The sequence below is a fragment of the Cyprinodon variegatus genome, unplaced genomic scaffold, assembly GCF_000732505.1.
Source record: "Cyprinodon variegatus isolate N-32 unplaced genomic scaffold, C_variegatus-1.0 Scaffold5, whole genome shotgun sequence".
Lineage (NCBI taxonomy): Eukaryota > Metazoa > Chordata > Actinopteri > Cyprinodontiformes > Cyprinodontidae > Cyprinodon > Cyprinodon variegatus.
In genome coordinates this window covers 149,933-168,772 of record NW_015150458.1, presented here as the reverse complement: position 1 = coordinate 168,772, position 18,840 = coordinate 149,933, and the positions used below count along the sequence as shown (strand labels likewise).

Below are 18,840 nucleotides of genomic sequence, written 5' to 3'. Positions count from 1 at the left end.
ATATATATATATATATATATATATATATATATATATATATATATATATATATATATATATATACCACAGAATACTGTAAAATAACTTTTGGACTAAAACGTCACCTGTCACTGGAATGACAAATTCCTTACCTCAGGTTTGTGTCTAAACAGGCCGCTCAGATGGTTTATTACGCCATCCACGAGGACTTTCCCTGAATTAACAGGGTTTTCCTAATGGATAACAGAAAAGAGATTATGATCAATTTAAATGTAACAATCAAAATGGAAGCAAGGATATTTTCATGAAATAGACTACAAAATGATGATCAAAAGAAGACATTTTCTTTAAATGTTATCTTTTCTGTCTTCTTCCTAGTCAGAACCTTTGCTGAAGTTCGGTTTTGGGGTTAGAACTATTGTTTTTCTATTTAGATGTTCGATTGTTCGAGATTCTTGTTTGAACAGCAACCCCTCTAGAACATAAATGAGGAAATAAACAACAAACATTTATCAATTTGCAACAACCGGGTAAATATTTTTGTGCGTTTCCTTGCACAATGATACCAGCTAGAGATGATGTAACTATCTAAAACAGAGTTATGTGGGAAAGTAGTTTATGGTATTCAGTACTACACTACTACTATACTAAACTGATGTTTGGATTATTAACCTGGAAATAACAAATTAAACTACAAAGTTAAGCTTATAAACTTTGTTAATAATTTTATTATTAAATTATTATTAAATAAAATTTTAATGTGAAACCAAAGCAAGATTTGTTTATTTTAGTGTGCCATGGTTATAAAAATAAGAAATACAGCCTGTATACTGTATCAAAGTAAAGGCAGTTGGTTGCATCAGTTTTGCTTCCTTTATATTATTTCTGCAAATTTTTCTGTTTAGCAGTTTCTCAGCTGCAGGTTTGATTTGGTCCCCACTTTTATGTCCTTAGTCTTTGTACCAAGAAGGTTTAGAGAATTATATTGACTTAATAGTTTTTAGTACTTCACCACCTCAATGCCCAGATTTTATGTGACATATATTCAGAAAGATGTTCAGCCTACTTATTCACTAGTGTGAAAGAACTGGCTACAGCTGATGAAAGAAGAAAACGGAGAAAACCCAGCAGAGAAGACAACATACAATGCTTACATTGGATGAAAGGGAAACAGAGTCCATGTCCAGCCTCAGGGCGAGTGGAGGTTCTCTGAAGCCCAGCACGTCCAGTTTCTCCTTAAGCAGAAGCCTCTGAACCTCCAGTTTGGCTTTTATACCCTGAGACAGAGCAACTTGCTGTCTGCACTCCTCCATCGCATGTCTCTTGCTGAACTGATAGACCCTGAACAGAGTAAAAACAGTATTGACATTACGATGTTGTTTGGTTTTACACATGGTGAAGTTCACATTCTGCAGCCAGCTATAAGGATCCTTGAAACTTATCGAAAACGAGTTCAAAAACCACAAGTTTGCTTGTGACCACAAAACATCCTGGCTTGCATGCTAGGCATTACCATCTGCCTTTCAGCTTAAAGGTTGTTAGTACTCTGAAATACTGAGGCAGGAGTCTCTGGAATGCAACTCTGAATTTTAATGAAGTATGTCAAATTTTCCAAAGGGTTGAAGAAATATTTCAACCAGTAAAAAAACACAATAGTAATTAATTCAAAAAATCCTATATCAAGTAATACCCTTTCTGTAGTTATTATTTGCAGACAGATCAGCACAAAATGTACCTTATTCTTACAAATGTTGCTGGTATCATAATAGCTGTTACAGCAAACCAAATTGTGTTAAAATAATGTATTCAACCCCCGGATTGGATAAATGTCAGGAGACTCGACTGATCAAAGCTAGTTTTGTTGTGCTGGCACTCCTTATTTACAAAAGAGAATGTGGGGCCATTTTCTAATAAAAAAAAAATGTAAATACATTTCCTCTTTAGAAACATGCAGCTTGACATCTTTAAGTGTTTTTAAAGTTTGAAAATGACAGAAGACCCCTTCCAGTATTTAAGCATCAATGGGAGAAACATCTGGGCGTCACTAGATTCACCAGATTTATGATGTAGTGTGCCTTTAAGTTGCTGTTCTTCAGGTAAACTTTCCTCCACCAAAAACATCTTCGTTTTAAAGACTCATAAAATCTGGAACAATTTTCATTCAGTCCAGTCTTGGGTAAATGGTAACCGTCTTAGCTCATTGTTTTATCAAAGAGGGTGGCTTACTGCTGAGACATAACCAGCCTTTAATTCTGCCATTCAGCATGGAGATGAGGTCTGAGCTGAGATGGGGCTCAACGTGTCAAAGAAGAGGACTGCATTTTCTGAGCACAAGGACAGTCTGAAAGTCTCCCTGTGGTTCATGTACGTCACCACATACCCATTACTTACAAGAAAAAACAGCGCTTGTGGTACAAAGGCTTGTTTGCAGATGTCGGACAACAGGCAACTCAACCTGCACCGACTGGTTCTGACAGAGCCTCTGCAATGGTGAAAAAAAGCTCCCCTAGAAAACCCTGTTGATTGGAGTGTGTCGTTAGTCCAACTCCTATAAAGCCCAATGAGCTCTATGTTTTGTAATGTTTTTATTCAAAGTAATATATCACAAAATATCTTTCACTGAAGTGAAACATGTAAGGCAAGTTTATTTGTATCGCATAATTCAGTACAAAGACAATCCAAAGTGCTTTAAACAATGATATAGAAGGAAAATAAAAGAAAGTAAAGAAAAAAAAACATGGCAAAAGCAGGTAGCAAAGCAAACTAAACAGTTGGACCATTAAATTATTACATTAATCAGAGAGACAGGACTGGAACAAATGTGAGCAAACTGGGAGAATGATTTGTGGTAAAACATATTTAGTTGAAGGTTTTTTTTTATCCAGTTCTTTAAATGCTTTTTCCAAATCAAGTTGCTTTAGTTGTTTTTGTATTTTGTTACAAGTTATCATCTAATATGTATTTTTTTTGTCATCTGCCGTGAGATAATATGGAAATCCTTCAGGAATGACTCTAAGGATAATTATTATTACATAAATTGTTTGTAGTGTTAGTGGCGGCCTAGTGGTTAGGGCATTGCGATTGAAATCCAAAGGTTCTGAGTTCAAGCCCCACTCCCACTAAACAAAGACCCTTAACCCCACAATGCTCCCTGGGTGCTGCACAATAACTAAAGATTGATATTTCTTTTTTTTCTTTTTTATATATATCAATAAAGTTTGATATTTCAAATCAAATGCCAGAGCATCTCTTTTCAAAATCAATAAAAAAAAAACCTCATAAGAGAAATGGCGTTCAGTCACATCTGGAAGATTTTAAAGCCAGAAAGGGTCTGATTTAGCCTGGGTGCCATTCCGAACTTAGTCCCGCCCACAAGGTTTGAGGTTGGGAAGTTCGGTCTGGCATTGCTCAATAGTAGCGCGAGTATGATCGGCCACCCTCTGGCGATCCAATCAAATTGTCAGGGCGGGCTTTATACGATGATGGACAGATGATCAACAGGAACGTAATCAACCATGTGACCAAAGCGCGCTTGGGTGACAACAACAATGGCTGCCGCTGGAGAGTTGAGGTGTGTAGATTCTGCTATTAGGTCTGTTCTAGAAGATATCGAAATTAAATTAGCAAATTAATTTTAAAAGAGGAACAGAGAAACGCGATCAAGGCTCATCTTCTTATTCCAGACGTGCAACTGCACGCTTTGATTTTTGTTGACAACAACTATGCATCGCTTAACATACGTCACACACTCCGTTGCTCTTTTTGGTTGTAGGTCTATCCAATTGAGTGCAGAGGCATTTTTTTTCCTGGTTCGTTCAAAACACGCCCCATAATCACAGCTCTATGGAGCAGTATCAGACTCATATTCTGACTAGAATTGAGTAGGACTACGTCAGGCTAGGTCTGATTGGCTGGTGCAGCCAAAGTTAAATATCTAGATTAGCAAATGATAGGAGTTTTTAGAGATGGCAAAGGCAAATAGTCCATAAAATAATATGTTCAGTTTAAAACACTTAAAGCTCTTGTATTTTTGGTTTTTGTAAATCATCTGCAGTAGTTTATTTTGCTTTAAGAAATGTGAAGTATTAACCCTTTAAATACATATTTGCTTATTGACAAGATAGTTAATGTTAGGTAATCTTTTACTAGTCAACATCATATCTGTATTAATAGGGAAATGCAATTTAGTTGCAGTTAGCTTTGGTGCTAATGCTTAACCTATTTTTTTTTTACCTCTCAGATACTTGTTTGTTATTGCAAAGCCCAGGCTGCTCTTATATTAGGGCCTTTATCACAGTACTCAGTACAAGTTGTGCTTGTTTATTTTTATTTTAACAGATTGCTCTAAAACATTTAATATATTTATGTTTGGTGGTGCTTTTTATACAATACTTTTCCCTATATGTTTGATTCATTTGTATCTATTTCCCCATGCTTAATATTTTATAATCCACTTTAATACATTGCAGTTTTAAATCTGTGTGATCTCTGAATCTTTAAATCCAGTAAGTATTTTCCCTTTGTATCCAGTCATACGTGCCCCTTTTTTGTCCCTTAGTTTTGGCTTAATTTCAAGCACTCTCCTCTATAGTTGTCTCTGCACAGCCCTTTAAAGCAATGTTTCCTCTGAACAATGTCTGTAAAGATTTATCTTAACCTTTGCAGAAGAAAAATCTAATGCATCATCTTTTTTTTTTTTTTTACCATAAATAATGGCCATGAGGTTTCGTCCCAGATTTTTGCATCCAAAACGGGATGTACTCTGCCAGTGTTTAATGACAGTCAAATAAACAATATATTCCCTGTTGTCCTCCAAGATCTCATCATTGAATGGATCAAACCTCATACCTCAATCAGCCTAGTCAAGTAGACGAGGGAGATTGACTTAGATTGATGACTACATTCATATTACTGCATTATTATCATTAATAAAGTCCCTTGCTTCCACAATTCACCACGGTAAATTAGTTGTATTTGATTGGGTGAAAACAACCCAGCCGCTCATTGGTTCTCCTCACCTCTGACCTTTTTTGTTTCCCTCCTGCTCTTTTTCCAGTTCCAGCTCCAGCTGCTCAACAGATGTCTGCTGAGAGCCAAGAGACCGCGCCAGGTTCAGCAATTCCTCTTCTATGGCTGTCAGCCTAAGATCACACAGGTACCATAAGAAAGAGGGGAAGTAAAGGAGGCGCTTCACAGAAAGGTTAACAGAAAAGAAGAAGAGGAAGTCATTGAGATAACAATGGAGGGTAGACTATTCCTATCTCAACAAGATAGTGTTTTTTGTTCTCACTTATGCTGGATTGTCTCAAGAGTGAGGTCATTCAGCTCAATCTCTTTGGGCTTCAGCCTGTCAGTCTCCTCTAGGAGGCTGCAGTCAAAGTCTGTACAAACAGGTATCTCCCCAACAGACCTGTAAATAGAAATACAGACTTCACAGCTTTGCCTCTAAGGATGGTTCATGATCTCTTGCATTTAAAACTTTTGCTTCTGCATACCGATTCTGCTGGATAAAGCTTTCATATTCCCTGTGTGGGTCGATGGCCGCGAGGGCGGATGCTATCTCGTTGTGAATCTTCATTACGTCTTGACTTAGGACAGTTGAGATTTCAAAGTATTCCTGCAGGATCTCCTTCCTGGGAATGAAGAAGACTTAGACTTAGACTTGGACAGACTTTATTGTCATTTTGCACACAGTACAGCTCTCAAGACATTTCCATTAGAGGGTCTGGAGAGTCCATTTCTAAAGTCGGAGAGTTGTTAATTTAGAGAATTTTAGCGTTACCCTTTCCAGTCCTGTTGTCTGTTGTCTTCTCTAATTCTAACCTTGTATGATAAAGACACCCTCACTCAGAGGGTTCCATTGTAGTGATGAGGAACAGGATAACAAAGGTATAACCACTGACAGGTTAGTGTTAGGTGAAGGTTTTAAAATGGGGTATAGGGACTAGCTATACAAAACTATGGCCGTGGCATTCAAAACAAACTGGGTAACTAGCGACCTTTGGTCATACAAGCTGACTCACATACTACTATGTGGACACTGTACATCTCCTCTCCCTGAAAACAAGTTCAAGGTATAGTGGAGGATGTTCGTTTTCTGAGGGGATCATCAAAACCCTCATAATATTCCGTCAATCTGATGATAGGTTTGCCGGTAGGTTTTCCCTTACCGGCAGTGAGTCTGCCCTTAGACCTACAGTACTGTAGGGGATTGTTGGCCTAGTGGTTAGGAGCAGTGCACTTGTGCTCTGAGAAGGTTGCAGGTACCTGGTTAGATCCCCACAGCCTGCACTCTGGGTCCTTGAGCAAGACCCTTAACCCCACACTGCTCAACGGGCGCCGCACAATGGCAGCTCACTGCTCCCCAATGGGATGGGTTAAATGCAGAGGTGAATTTCTCCATTGTGAGTTTAATAAAGTACAATTGCTATCAAGTAAGTAGTTATCCTTTGGAAATTAAGCTTGTATGAGCGATGCAAACAGCAACTTTAAACAGAGCAGGCACGAGGAGAAATGGGCTCATGCACGCTCTAGCACGCGTTTAATAGGCGTTCCCTTTTGCATTTTTTTTAAGTGGAGAAGGCAGGTATTTCAAAAATTTGCAAAAATCATCCACTAAACCAGAATTTGAAAGAGGCTCTGCTTTCCAAGAGGAAACCAAAGTTGGCAAATGGAGGTTCCACCTGGAAATGGTACTACAGATCTGGGAGCATTTTGTCTTGTGTATGGGGACCTGTAAGCTTTAGATAACACACTGCCCTTTGCTCTCACCAACAAGCACCCTCTGGTAGTGGGTGCCCTTGGACCTAAACAGCTCAAGTGCACACATATGACTTCCCAGCAGTGGCCCTAAATCACAAGACCTTTTGATTTTAAAGTTGTAAATAATAAAATAAATTGATCTTTAGTGATCTCACACTCTCTGCATTTAACCCATCCTCTTGGGGAGCAGCGGGCAGCCACTGTGCGGTGCCCAGCAGTGTGGGGTTAATGGTTTTGCTCAGTGACCCAGAATGGAGGTTGTAGGGAACGAACCAGGTACTTTCAACCTTCTAAGAGCACAAGCATACTACTCTAACCACTAGACCAGCACTCCCTCGACACGACGGACAAAGCCGCTTGTTAGTAGCAGATGGAAAAAATAAGATTGTGATACTACTTTTCTGCCTTTGGTAGCTAGTTAGGTGTGAAGAGGTAGGTTTTTTGAATATGGCTTGGACCAAGGTCGGTTTGTAATCATAACTAAGGTTGACTGCACCAGAGTCCTTTTGACAGCGGCAAGCACCACCTCAAAAAAGGGTGATGGTTTGGTTGTTTGGTCCGGACCAGAGTTCACTGGTCTTTATACAGACCTGCACAGAACATCTGTAACAAGGGGAAAAGCTAACTGTGGTCTGTTTAAAACAGACCAAATGTGGCAGGTGTGAAAACATCCTTAATTAGACACAGCTTGCCTCTATTTAGTAAATAAGTGATTTCTCAAAGGCAGCTGTTTAGAAAATATGAAAAACTTTCAGTAAAATGAATACCTTTATAAAACCCTCTCATTTCCTTTTAACATAACCACCCTCAAAAATCCAGGATGCAGGTTTGATTGCATCTATGATTATATTGAAATTAGACAAATTTTCTTTACATATACATGCTTATGATGTTACAAAGAATACAAAAACACTGATCCAACCATATTACAAATACAAGTACACCCAAAGGTTCAAACTTGCAGCATCATTGCATGTTTTACTGTGAACTAAAGTTGCCACTTATGTTCAAAGTATTCTTTGATGTACTAAACAGCCATGATGGAAACCCTGCATTATTCAGATTTATGAAGATGGCTAAATGCCTTTCAAAAGAGCCTCAGGCACAATCTTTACTAGTCTCTCAGAAGAGATCATAAGGGTGTCTCCCTTCTAAACTCTGATCTACCTAACGAACTGGAAACGGAACCTCCCAAACAGTATTTTTGGTTGTGTATCAGATCTGCTTTGATCTCTAGAAAACAATTTTGGTACAATTTGACTAGAACACGTGAGCATCAGAAAGAGGAAGGAGGAACAAAGCTTTAACAGAGGATAATACTGCTCCAAAGCTTAGACTATATACCACTTCAAACAATAGACATGATAGAATAAAGATACGTTTCTATTTGAGATTTATTTTTAAAGCATAGAACATGAATTTGAGTGTCCATCACCAAATGGGATTCCAAACACCACATTAAGAACACATCTCAAATAAATAATTAGGCAATAATGTTTTTAAATCCTACACTGTTTTTTCAAACCTTAGTACGTTTAAAGCCACTGATTATAAACAAAGACATGACGATATTGTAAAAATAGAAGCTTTTGATCGACAATTATCTAAACTTTATATCTGCCTGTTTGATGTTCAACGTTTTGAACGATTCAGCAGTACTTCCTCTAAATAATTACATTAAATATAAGTTAGAGGAGTTACAAAAATGTCTACAGCTGAGGGGCATTGTGAAGTCCCCTCCGCAAGGACCTCCTATTCACATAAAACAAATCTCTATTAAAGGTATTAATTTATTGAATAGTCTATCTACAAAATATATTTTAATTTAACAACCAGTACTACATTGTTCTAGTCATAAAGTAGGATTAAGGTTGTGACTCAGAGCTCACCATTGTTGTGGTAATGGTTAATATAGGCAATAGTTTCACACTTTAGTCCTCTCAGTGTGTTGAGCATATGTGTTCAGCCAGGTGTCTTTGTATGATATAGAATCTGGGCGAAAGATCTTTGGACTTTTATTCATCTAATGTATGTGAAATAACCATTTTGGAGTTTTGTTTCCTAATTTCTGATATTTGCCCTAACCATTTTCTCATTAGTCCTTCATTCTTGATGAACAGTAGGTATGGGGGCGCTGTAGGGAGCCCTGTTTTAAAAATCCTTATTATTACTGCTGTTCTGGCCTTCATGTGTTTTTGTAATGTTGTGTGTCAGTTGTGTTCCCCTGGTCTTTGAAGTGTTTCATCAATTTGTGCATCTTCAGGGGAAGTTTCGCTTCAGGTGTCAAGTGTTTATAGATGCATGTTAACTGGCTATAAAGGACAAACAGATAGAAACTTGGCTTGAAATCTTACATATTGACAGATACTGAGTAGGCTTTTAGTTACATTTCCTTTATTTGAATAATGAATCAATATCATCAAAGTCTGAAACATCAGTATCTTTTACATTGTGTTATACTTCAATAATTAACCATGGGTAGAAGGATTTTATAGCAGCTGGTCAGACAGGGTCACAAGTGGGATCAGTGATACCCTGTTGACTAAATTCACGTATCTAGTTTTTTTCACACTTTAAACACTTCACACTGTATCTTCTTGGCTGTGCAGCATGCTGTCACCGCCAAAATTATAACACCAAAAAGCACCAAGCAATTCTATCTGCATTCCAATAACGGGTGCTTTATCTCTGTCCCAAATGTTTGCACCAAACCTGGAAAATGAAAAATGTCTTGCAGCTTAAAAGATTAATTTCCTTAATCGATTCTGAAGCTAAATTGATGATTTCTTTAAATTGTCCATGTTTTAAATTTTGTCTGATTTAATTTTCTAAAATCAGCTTTCATGTTTTCAAATAGTCTTTTGTGGATGCTTTTTATACATGATTTATGTGTCTTTTTCAGCAACTTTCTTGTTTATGTATTTGTTTTTCTTTTTTTTTTTAAGTTTCCATTGGAAAGGAGATTGCAAATGTAATAGTGAATTTCTCGGGATTAAAAAAAAAGAGAAAAAGAAGGAGAACACTGTGCAATGACAGGCAACAGAGCGAGAACATTTCCGTGTGTGTTTCAGCATAGTTGGATGGTCAAAAATTAAATAAGGAGAGAAATAGATATATGTAGTTTTAGCCTCCTGTTTAGTAATTGTCCAGCAGCACTAAATGTAGGAGTTTTGTAGGTGTACTGCATTCTCTACTTATGTGGCTGTACTTTAGCTACTATCATCAAATCCAAAGAAAAAGTAGTAGTCAGTCTTTTGACACCAATAAATAACAGTAAATCTGCTCCATTTTACTCAAGAGAGAAAATTTCCTCTGTGTAAATCCAGGATAAAGTGTGTTGTTAAATTGCATATTCTAAGTAATTAATCATTTGTGTTTGTATACCACTCTCCACAATTTACCAAGCTCTAGTGGGTGCTTAAAATAAATCTAAAGTGATTACTTTCTCCTGTCATTGTTATTCAATGTATGCATTAGTAAAAAAGATTATTATTACGAACGATCATTATTTCTAATGTATACCATCAATGCAGCTATACATTACCTGCATGCAAGGCAACAGCTTTGTTGCCCTGCATGCAGGACTCAGAGGAGAAATGCCACATTTGAGGGTTAAGCTGTGTTGCTCCTAAACTGTAGGAGTGAAATATGAAACTTCATTACGTCATGCTGACTAGTATTAATGTGCAAATGATAATGTCGTGTGTTTTCCCCGTGGTCTACTGTTTTGGTGACAGCATTTACGCCTTTTTTTTTTTTTTTAGAAATTTTTGTATTAGTAGTTCTGTATATGTAAAGTGTTGTTGAACTATCTATTGCTTCTCTATGTGCCGTATATTTGCCCTGTGTGCACAAATAAAGTTTTTGAACTTGTATTTTATTAGAAAGAGAAAATAGGTTAAAATTGCTAAAGCTTTATTGGGAGACCATCTGCTTGCAAACCAATGCATTTTTCTTTCTTTTCATAAAAACCGCAATACTGCAAAAATCATGGTTTCTCTGATGTTGTGGTAGATGTCTCTGAGTGGTGTTGCTTTCAATAACTAACACAATGGCTATGACTTTTTCTGACAGTGAGAATGATACAAATGCCATGGGCTATTTAGTTGTGTCTTCTTATTGGTGATAGCTAATATTTTTTTCCATGTCACATAAAATGAATCGATTCTCTCTCTTCTCCTTTGCAGGTATCTTTTTAACATAGCGATCATACCTGCCATCTGTGTGCAGTGCTGATGAAAACTGCATTTCCATTCGGAGTGTGCAAAATAAATCCCCTCTGATTTTCCAAGCTCTCAATGCTGATAGCCAGAAACTCACAAAAAAACCCTCATTTAGATACGGTGATCAGCACCACCTGTTATCTGTTGTGTATCATAGTCGATCTACTTTTTGTTTGCACAGACAATTTAGCTATTCTGATTTGGATCATAGTAGATCAGTACCACAATAATCGAAATATGTTGACATACATACTTATTTCCTTTCTCTCTCTGTCATCTTTCATTGCACCTTGACCTCCTTCTAGCCACAATGGCCGTAGATAGAGACACATGTACCACTAACACTATAGAGAAACCTAGTAGATTAACCGCTTCAATCTTAGAGGACTACATGCATATTTTGTCAAATTATTTCTTATTTATGATCTCAGCAAACATCCCAGCAAAGTGTTCCTGATACATTTAAGAGGCTTTTTCTGCCTTTTAATGAAGCTTAATGTCTGATCTTTATTAGATTAAATGATCATTGAAAATTGATAAACAAAAATAATTCCCTTTAGACTTTAGAGACTTTCCAAGATTTTATGAAAATGTGGGTAGTTAATAAAAAGTTCTGAGTATTATTAGCAAAAAAAAAAGTTTTTTCTTTTATTTACAATGGCTGTAATACTTGGTTAAAGACCAGACCCTCCATGTTTTTTCAGTGCAAGTCAGTGCACAAAATATGAGGAGTTTATATTTGTAAAGGTTAAGAAAAATTATTTCAAGGTATTGTGGAGGATTTTAACAAATTTTTGAAAAGACCCGCCCTCTCCACTTAAAAAAAATGCACATGCAAAACCCTGTACCTGCTCCTGCATGTGAGAGCATGCATGAGCTCATTTCTCCTCGTGCACGCTCTGTTTAAAGTTGCTGTCTGCATCGCTTATACAAGCTTACTTTCCAAAAGAAGATTTGAATTTTTCACTATGTCAGACTCACTACCGGAAAGTGAAAATGGGGATGGGCACATTGAAGGGCCTTATGTAAACAAATCACCAGAATGACAATTAGGAGGACCACTTCTTTTGATGATTTACACAGAAAAAGAACATCCTCCACTATACATTTAATATAAATAGAAAACATTAGGAAAATGGTCCTTTTGTGTTTAGATAAAATAATAAAACTGATTCAAGCTTTTCTCACTGAGAGTGAATATTAGCATGATAGTATACATTAAAAAGTAAAATATCAAGTAAATATTCCCTCTGTATTTAAATTATGGTTTGCATACTTTTCTAATGTTTCTGCAATTTTCTTTGATACACTCAGATACAAACTGTGTTCAATGCAACCTTACAGGATGAGCACCATCTCCTGCTGCAGGGTCTGCAGCGCGTTGAGCAGAGCTGGTTGCATCTGGCTGTAGTGATGCTGATGGTAAACCTGAGCTGCTCGCACTGACAGCACGTACTCATTATGCAGCTCGTACAGTCTTAGGGAAGCCTTTATGTAGCGCTCCCTGTTCTTGTCTCGCTCCTTATCTGCATACATATAAAAAGAAAAAGAGGAAAATACAAGAGATAAGTTTGAAACAGAATCTGTATAGAGAAGTAAAAATCCACGTTGCCCACCTTTACTCGTGTCCTGGTACTTCCTCCTTGCCTGGGCTGCATCTTTTACCGCCTGCCTGTAGTTGTTTTTCAATCTCTCCAGCTCTGTGTGGGTAACCTAAGCAACCAGATAGAAGTATTTTTTAGCTCAATAATGACAACATAAATCCTCACTTTGATCAGTTTTAGGTTTTTTTTTTCTATCCCCTTGCAAAAGTCTTTCTTCTAAATATAAAAAAAAAAACAGAAAAAGCCAGATAAATCCTGAAACAGACAACGAACAACGAGAAGGACCTAAACTTGACACGCATTCTCTCCTTTTTTTCCCTCACAAATATCAGTCAGCAGCAGAGCTTAAGTTTTACTGCCTTTGTCTGCTTCTACACTTCCTTGAATGCCACAATTCTTCTAATTAAAGCCACACCCTTCAAAGCATTTCACTAAGATGATCTGTGATATAATAACATTGAGGAACAGTTTAATTTGAATCAAAAAGAAATTTGTTTATGATCTCGAACATTTAAGTGAATGAAGCTATTTCGGTGTAGCAAATTTGTATTTAGACAAGTTTACTCTGATTTCTTTAAATAAAATGAATTGTAAATAAGTGCACTCAGAAATCACCTATTTTACAAATGGAGTCCAAAGGTGAAGTTAGAGGTGCAAGAGGAACATAGTTAGCCTTATTGAAGAGCTACAGGAAGAAGCAAACAGAAGACAGTAACTTGCCTTCACTGCAGTTTTTTAGAAACTAAACAGGGACACAGCAAACATGCAGCAGAATCCTGGTTAAAAATACAACCTTGAGGTTTACCTCCATCTGTGCAATCTGACAGCACATCTGGTAAAAAAAAAAAAACAGCAGAGGCTTGCAGCTGTTATTACAGAGATGATTACAGTAAGCGAACACCACACCTTTCAGCTATTATGAAAACACTTTAGAAAAAAATCTTTTTTTTAAATCGATGATGCAATTATGGGCTACCATGCCGTTGCGTATATAAAATTAAAATAAACACTTGGTGGTGACTTGGGAATTTCAAAATATATTAACAGTTTTCAAGCGCATCTTTAAAGTTTGAAAATTATATATTAAATCCATCAGTTGTTTAGACAGGTGTGATATACAGTACAGGAGCTAGTCTGCATGGTTTGCGTAAACATTATAAAAGCTGACACAGGAAGAGGACAGCAGACCCGCTGTGAGTCTCTTCAAAAGGAACAACAAAAGCATAGAAACATCATTTGAGGAAATGATCTGACCTTTGCTGTGTAGGTGGTAGCAATGCTTCAACACCCTTTGATAGCATTTCTGACTGCTGGCTCAATCAAGACAATAAAAAACATCCATCTATTGCATAAATCACACAGTGATGCTCACTTTGCACTGGAGAGTGATTGCACAATGTTAAGCAAACAGGCCGACAACAGCTGTACTGTAGCTCAGCATGGATTTACAAAGGTTTACACTTCATTTGTTTGATGTTATTGGATAATAATACAAGGCAGACCTGGTTTCACACTGCAACGTGCTCTTTTGCTTATGTTTACAATAATACTGTCGAATTATAGCTGCCATTTCTTGGCAGAAAAATCTACACATGTATGTGAAAGTAATTATTTATCTATAAATATAAGCTGCTGACAGTTTTCTGCATTTTCAAAGTAAAATTGTGTCTTACTGACCAATAGATTAAACGAAAAAAAGTCATGTGAAATAAAGGAAATAAAATGTTTGGTGTAGAATCTGACATGTAGACAGTCTGTATGATATTATTGTAACATGGTGGTTGGTGGGACAGATGGTTTTACAGTAATTAGATTCATTAAATTAAACATTACAGATATTTTATATATAACATTTGGTCAATCATCTGCCTGTGCAATCCTCATTGTAAACAATCTAATTGAGTCAAATGGGAACAAACTGAAAGACTAGACTTCCCTTACCTTTGTATTACTCTATTTCAGCCTTGTGGTTTTTTTTAACCCCTTTAACAATTCGAACAACGTAACAATAGTAATATAATTACACACTTATTTTAAGTAGACTCGTTCTATTCAGAGTTTCAAAAGTAGCGCGCCTGAACATTGTTTGCACGTGACAGGAGGAAAGTCTTTATTGAAGCTTTCTACCTTCTTAAGTCTAATATATATCAGTAATTTTAATTTGAGAAAGCAAACATTTCTAATTTTCATTCTGTGATTCCTTGGTGGGGCTGCTCAGTGACACAGTGGGTAGCACTGCTGCCTTGCAGCAAGAAGGTTCTGGATTTGATTCCCGGCCCAGGGTCTCTCTGCATGGAGTTTGCATGTTCTCCCTGAGCATGCGTGGGTTCTCTCTGGGTACTCTGGCTTCCTCCCACAGTCCATAAACATGACTGTTAGGTTAATTGGCTTCTCTAAATTCTCCTTAGGTGTGAAAGGTTGTTTGTCTCTGTGTTGCCCTGCGATGGACTGGCGACCTGTCCAGGGTGTACCCAGCCTCTCGCCCATTGACAGCTAAAGATAGGCACCAGCACCCTTCGTGACCACACTTGGGATTAAGCGTGTTAGAAGATGGATAATTCCTTTTTAGTTAATTTTTGGACGCGTAGCTCTTATAAAGCACATTTACCCTAAACAAGCTTCCAAATAATGTAATGTAAAAGTCAATCCACCTGTATATAGGCCATCCTGATTGTACATATGACACCTCCAATCTCTGTGTTACTCTCTTGTATTTTTTTTTTTTTTATTATTTCCTATTTTTATTTTGTTTTTCATTGTGTGTGATATATGTACACTTGCACCGTAACCCTTATTTATCTTGATATACTGTATATACCTTGATATACTGTATATATACTGTTTATTCTTAATGCACCTTTTTCCTCCTTGTTTGCACCTTCTTTAATTACTATGCCAATATGTGACCAGTGAATTTCTCCACTGTGAGATCAATAAAGCTCATCTAATCTAATCTAATCTAAATGTGGATGATGACCAATTGTTTAGAACAGCATCTTTTGGAAAATCTGGAAATCACATTTATCCTGGAATTAATTGTTTTCTTGTTTAAAAAACAAAAAACTTGTCAGGGGAAAAAGGTTTAATGAGCGTGTCAAGTACTGCTTTGGTTTACAAGTGAAACCTTTGGACTGAGCCGTGCTATTTTTTTACACAGGTTCAGAGCAGCTTAACCTACCACGAAAACTAAAATATAAAACAGTTTTTGTTTTATTTTTGCAGCCGGATTTCACTGCTCCTCTATAAAAATAAAAACATTCAGTTACTTCTGACTATTCTTGTTTAGCATCAAAAAGATAAGCAGCAATAATAGTAGTTCGGCTGTTGCCTTTTATCAAGTGAGTGATGGTTTTCTTTCCGATGATAGGCTTAAACAGATTAAGGATTTTGTTGAAGGGGAACAAAGTGTTTGCATGCAGAAACTTGGTCGTTATAAACCATTTTTCAGGAAGCATTTCAAAATTATTTCACTTAATGATGGGGAAATCATTTTAGTACTTAAATTAGAGCAGCTGAAGAGGAATTTCCTCATATGATCTAGACAACATATGTATGAAAGAGAAAAAAGTATGCAGTGATGCAGAGATGTATCAAATTAAATAGACTGTGACTCATTTATTGCTGTTTATAGTTTGTAGGAAATAATCATTAGAATTAAAAAAATGTCTTTGTTTAAACAATTCAATTATTGATCTGTTTTCTGACATTCAAATAGTTGAGAAGTATTTTTAAACAGGTGTAACAGATGCTGCCTTCTGATATTTTTACAGCTACATTACTGTATTATAGTTAAATCTTCAGGACTTATATATGGACACAAACAAGAGTTGTTAGTATAAATTAGGTGCTGACATATGCCTAAACCCAATAGAGCAACCATGTTGGGATTAAATGTAAACTAAATACATCCAGAAAGTCAAAGAATTAAAATGTTTGTTAGAAAAGGTAATTTACTCCCTGGATAAATTTGGGGAATTTAATACAAATAGTTTTCTCCTCAGAGAGTTTTTAGGCTGCCAGTTTGTTAAGTCTGCAAGCTGCCGGCATCGTAACATTTTCTCTGACCACTATTCTGTCGGTGATTCCCCACATCTTTGCTTTATGCACCTAAATTTGTGTTAAAGACATAGTTATCTCTACTTTTTTGTTGGCCTTATTGTTATAAATCCATGTCCAGATTTGGGACAAACATTCAAATTCTAACTATAAGAATTTGGAACCAAAATATAACGCCATTCACTCTCCTTTTTAATTTTGCATTTCTATGTTTTTTTAGTGTTTTGAATCAAATTTCTATGAGCAAAATCGCTGAATGCAAACACAAAACAAAAACTTTTCTAAAAAAATTTCTAAGACAAAAAGCCAGACAAAAAAAGTTTGGAGAAGAGTAAAAGTCTCCGGAAGGAAGTGAATAGATCAGAGAGATAAGAGAGACAGCTCTCTATGTGTGAACGCTTTTTTCTTTCTTTTTTTCACACCTTGTTAAGCTCCTGCCTCAGAAGGTTCCAGTGTTCCGCATAGGTTTTGCGCAGCTGTTGTTTGTCTCTGATGAGCAGAGTCAATTTGCTGATAGGCCCATCCTGGAGATCCTCAGAGTGCCTCCTCATCAACTGACTGAGGGACTCTGTCTGCGAGACCAGCACTCCCCATGACTGACAGGAAAGGAAAATGGTTACATAGGGGATATTACCAATTTCAGTAGTTTCTCAAATGACAAAACATGCTGAAAAAGATGAAGATTCTTAATGCAACAGGATGCATAAAGTGCGGTTAAATGGCTACCTTCTTATTCTCATTCGTCTCATAAACACAAGTGATTACATCTCCATTCTGGTGGCTCACATGCATTTTTACCTGAATAACAAAGCGTATTTTAAATACTCTATGTACATGAGCTCATCAAATATTCTGAAAGCTAAGAGAACTTTGCTGGACCAGTAATGGTGTTGCAAACAATGGGGACAAACTTATGTGGAACCAAGAAGCTTATAATGATGAGGTTACAGGGAGAAGAGTCCCTTTATAAAATCACAAAGAGCCTTGTTATAGATTTGTATCTATTGTTTTATTCTTGTTATATTGTGAATAAGAAAACAACCTATAATATGCAAATAATACTTTTATTTTAATTAGTCACAAGATAACCACTCTACCAGATCGTTCAGTTCATCAGTCCAGGAGTAGAGAGGGGCTCACCTTGTTGAGCTGACTGATGTAATCCAGTCCTGAGCTGGCCTGAGGCCGGTCCATCTTATCAGCGATGGCAGTCATTTGGTGGAGCTGGACTGAAAACTCTCGCTCGCTCTTCGCCCGCTGACCCATCCACTTCTTCATGACCTCCATCAGGTGAAGCTCAGAGTCCAATAGCCTCATGACGGCTGCATGCGCCTGTGGACACCGGAGGTCTTCACCGAAACCCATCTTTGGTCTGATGCTGCGTCCTCCTCCCTGGGATCCGTTGTCACCAGAGAAGCCAGCAGCAAGTTCTCATGAGTGAAGCAGCCACTCTAATGACCAGCGGTGCCTCTCTCTCTCTCTCTCTGTGGCCATGCAGAGGTTTCACTTCCCTGTCAGCTAAAAAGAAATGTACAGCGGTCTGTGCACTTCCTCATGTGAGTTTGAATGTGGTTCTACTTTCAATTTGCACAGAACTTCAGTTTTACAACACCTCCTGAACTTCACAGCTAAACCTGTCCCACACACCTTTCTTTTTTACTCCATTTCACTCCAAATGAGTAAAAAAGAGACGTAATGAAACAGGCAGATGCTGAATGCTGCCAGTGGTTGACTTCTGAGCTGAAGTCCTGTTCCTTATCTAGATAATTTATCATGTCTATTCATCTGCTGCTCTGTGAAACACAAGCATAAGTGGTTTGAGTTTGATAATCTCTGCTGTGAGGGCAACAACGCTTCCTATCCTCAAAGATCTCTACAAAACGCTCAGCAAAAAACTACTTAAAACTATAAAACTACCTGCAAAACTAAAGAGTCATGCGTAAAACATAAGTTTCTGTTAAAAATTAGTTCCTCTATTATGAATAAATGCTGAACATATTGTCATAAATACATCCTTCTCTTGTGTGCTCGCATTGCAAATTTTTTTTAGAGGCAGCATCATCTGCATGACCTGCTTTAAGAGAGTTGATTTGAATAAATGGTTGCTTTATAAACAAATTGGATTCATTATTTTATCTAAAAATAAAATATAAGAAAAATAATAAGGTAAAATGAATATTGACACAGAATGAAAACTCTCTTTTTTGCCACTTTGT

At 37.0% G+C, this 18,840-nt stretch overlaps 1 protein-coding gene across 2 annotated transcripts in view; it reads right to left on the bottom strand.

Annotated features, from left to right (window-relative positions):
* fes (FES proto-oncogene, tyrosine kinase) overlaps positions 1-18,056 on the bottom strand; it is a 35,599-nt gene extending 17,543 nt beyond the window's left edge. Inside the window, exons 1-9 of one of the 2 annotated variants that reach the window (XM_015373857.1) lie at positions 17,765-18,056; positions 17,047-17,220; positions 12,581-12,677; positions 12,307-12,490; positions 5,475-5,612; positions 5,270-5,389; positions 4,998-5,120; positions 1,134-1,320; positions 132-212 (exon numbers count right to left, since the gene is read on the bottom strand). In XM_015373857.1, coding sequence (XP_015229343.1) covers positions 132-212; positions 1,134-1,320; positions 4,998-5,120; positions 5,270-5,389; positions 5,475-5,612; positions 12,307-12,490; positions 12,581-12,677; positions 17,047-17,220; positions 17,765-17,989 — 1,329 coding nt within the window. In that variant the 5' untranslated portion in view covers positions 17,990-18,056. The remainder of the gene's footprint in view (positions 1-131; positions 213-1,133; positions 1,321-4,997; positions 5,121-5,269; positions 5,390-5,474; positions 5,613-12,306; positions 12,491-12,580; positions 12,678-17,046; positions 17,221-17,764) is intronic. The other variant, XM_015373848.1, reaches the window with a different exon arrangement.
* Positions 18,057-18,840: the final 784 nt, after the last annotated feature.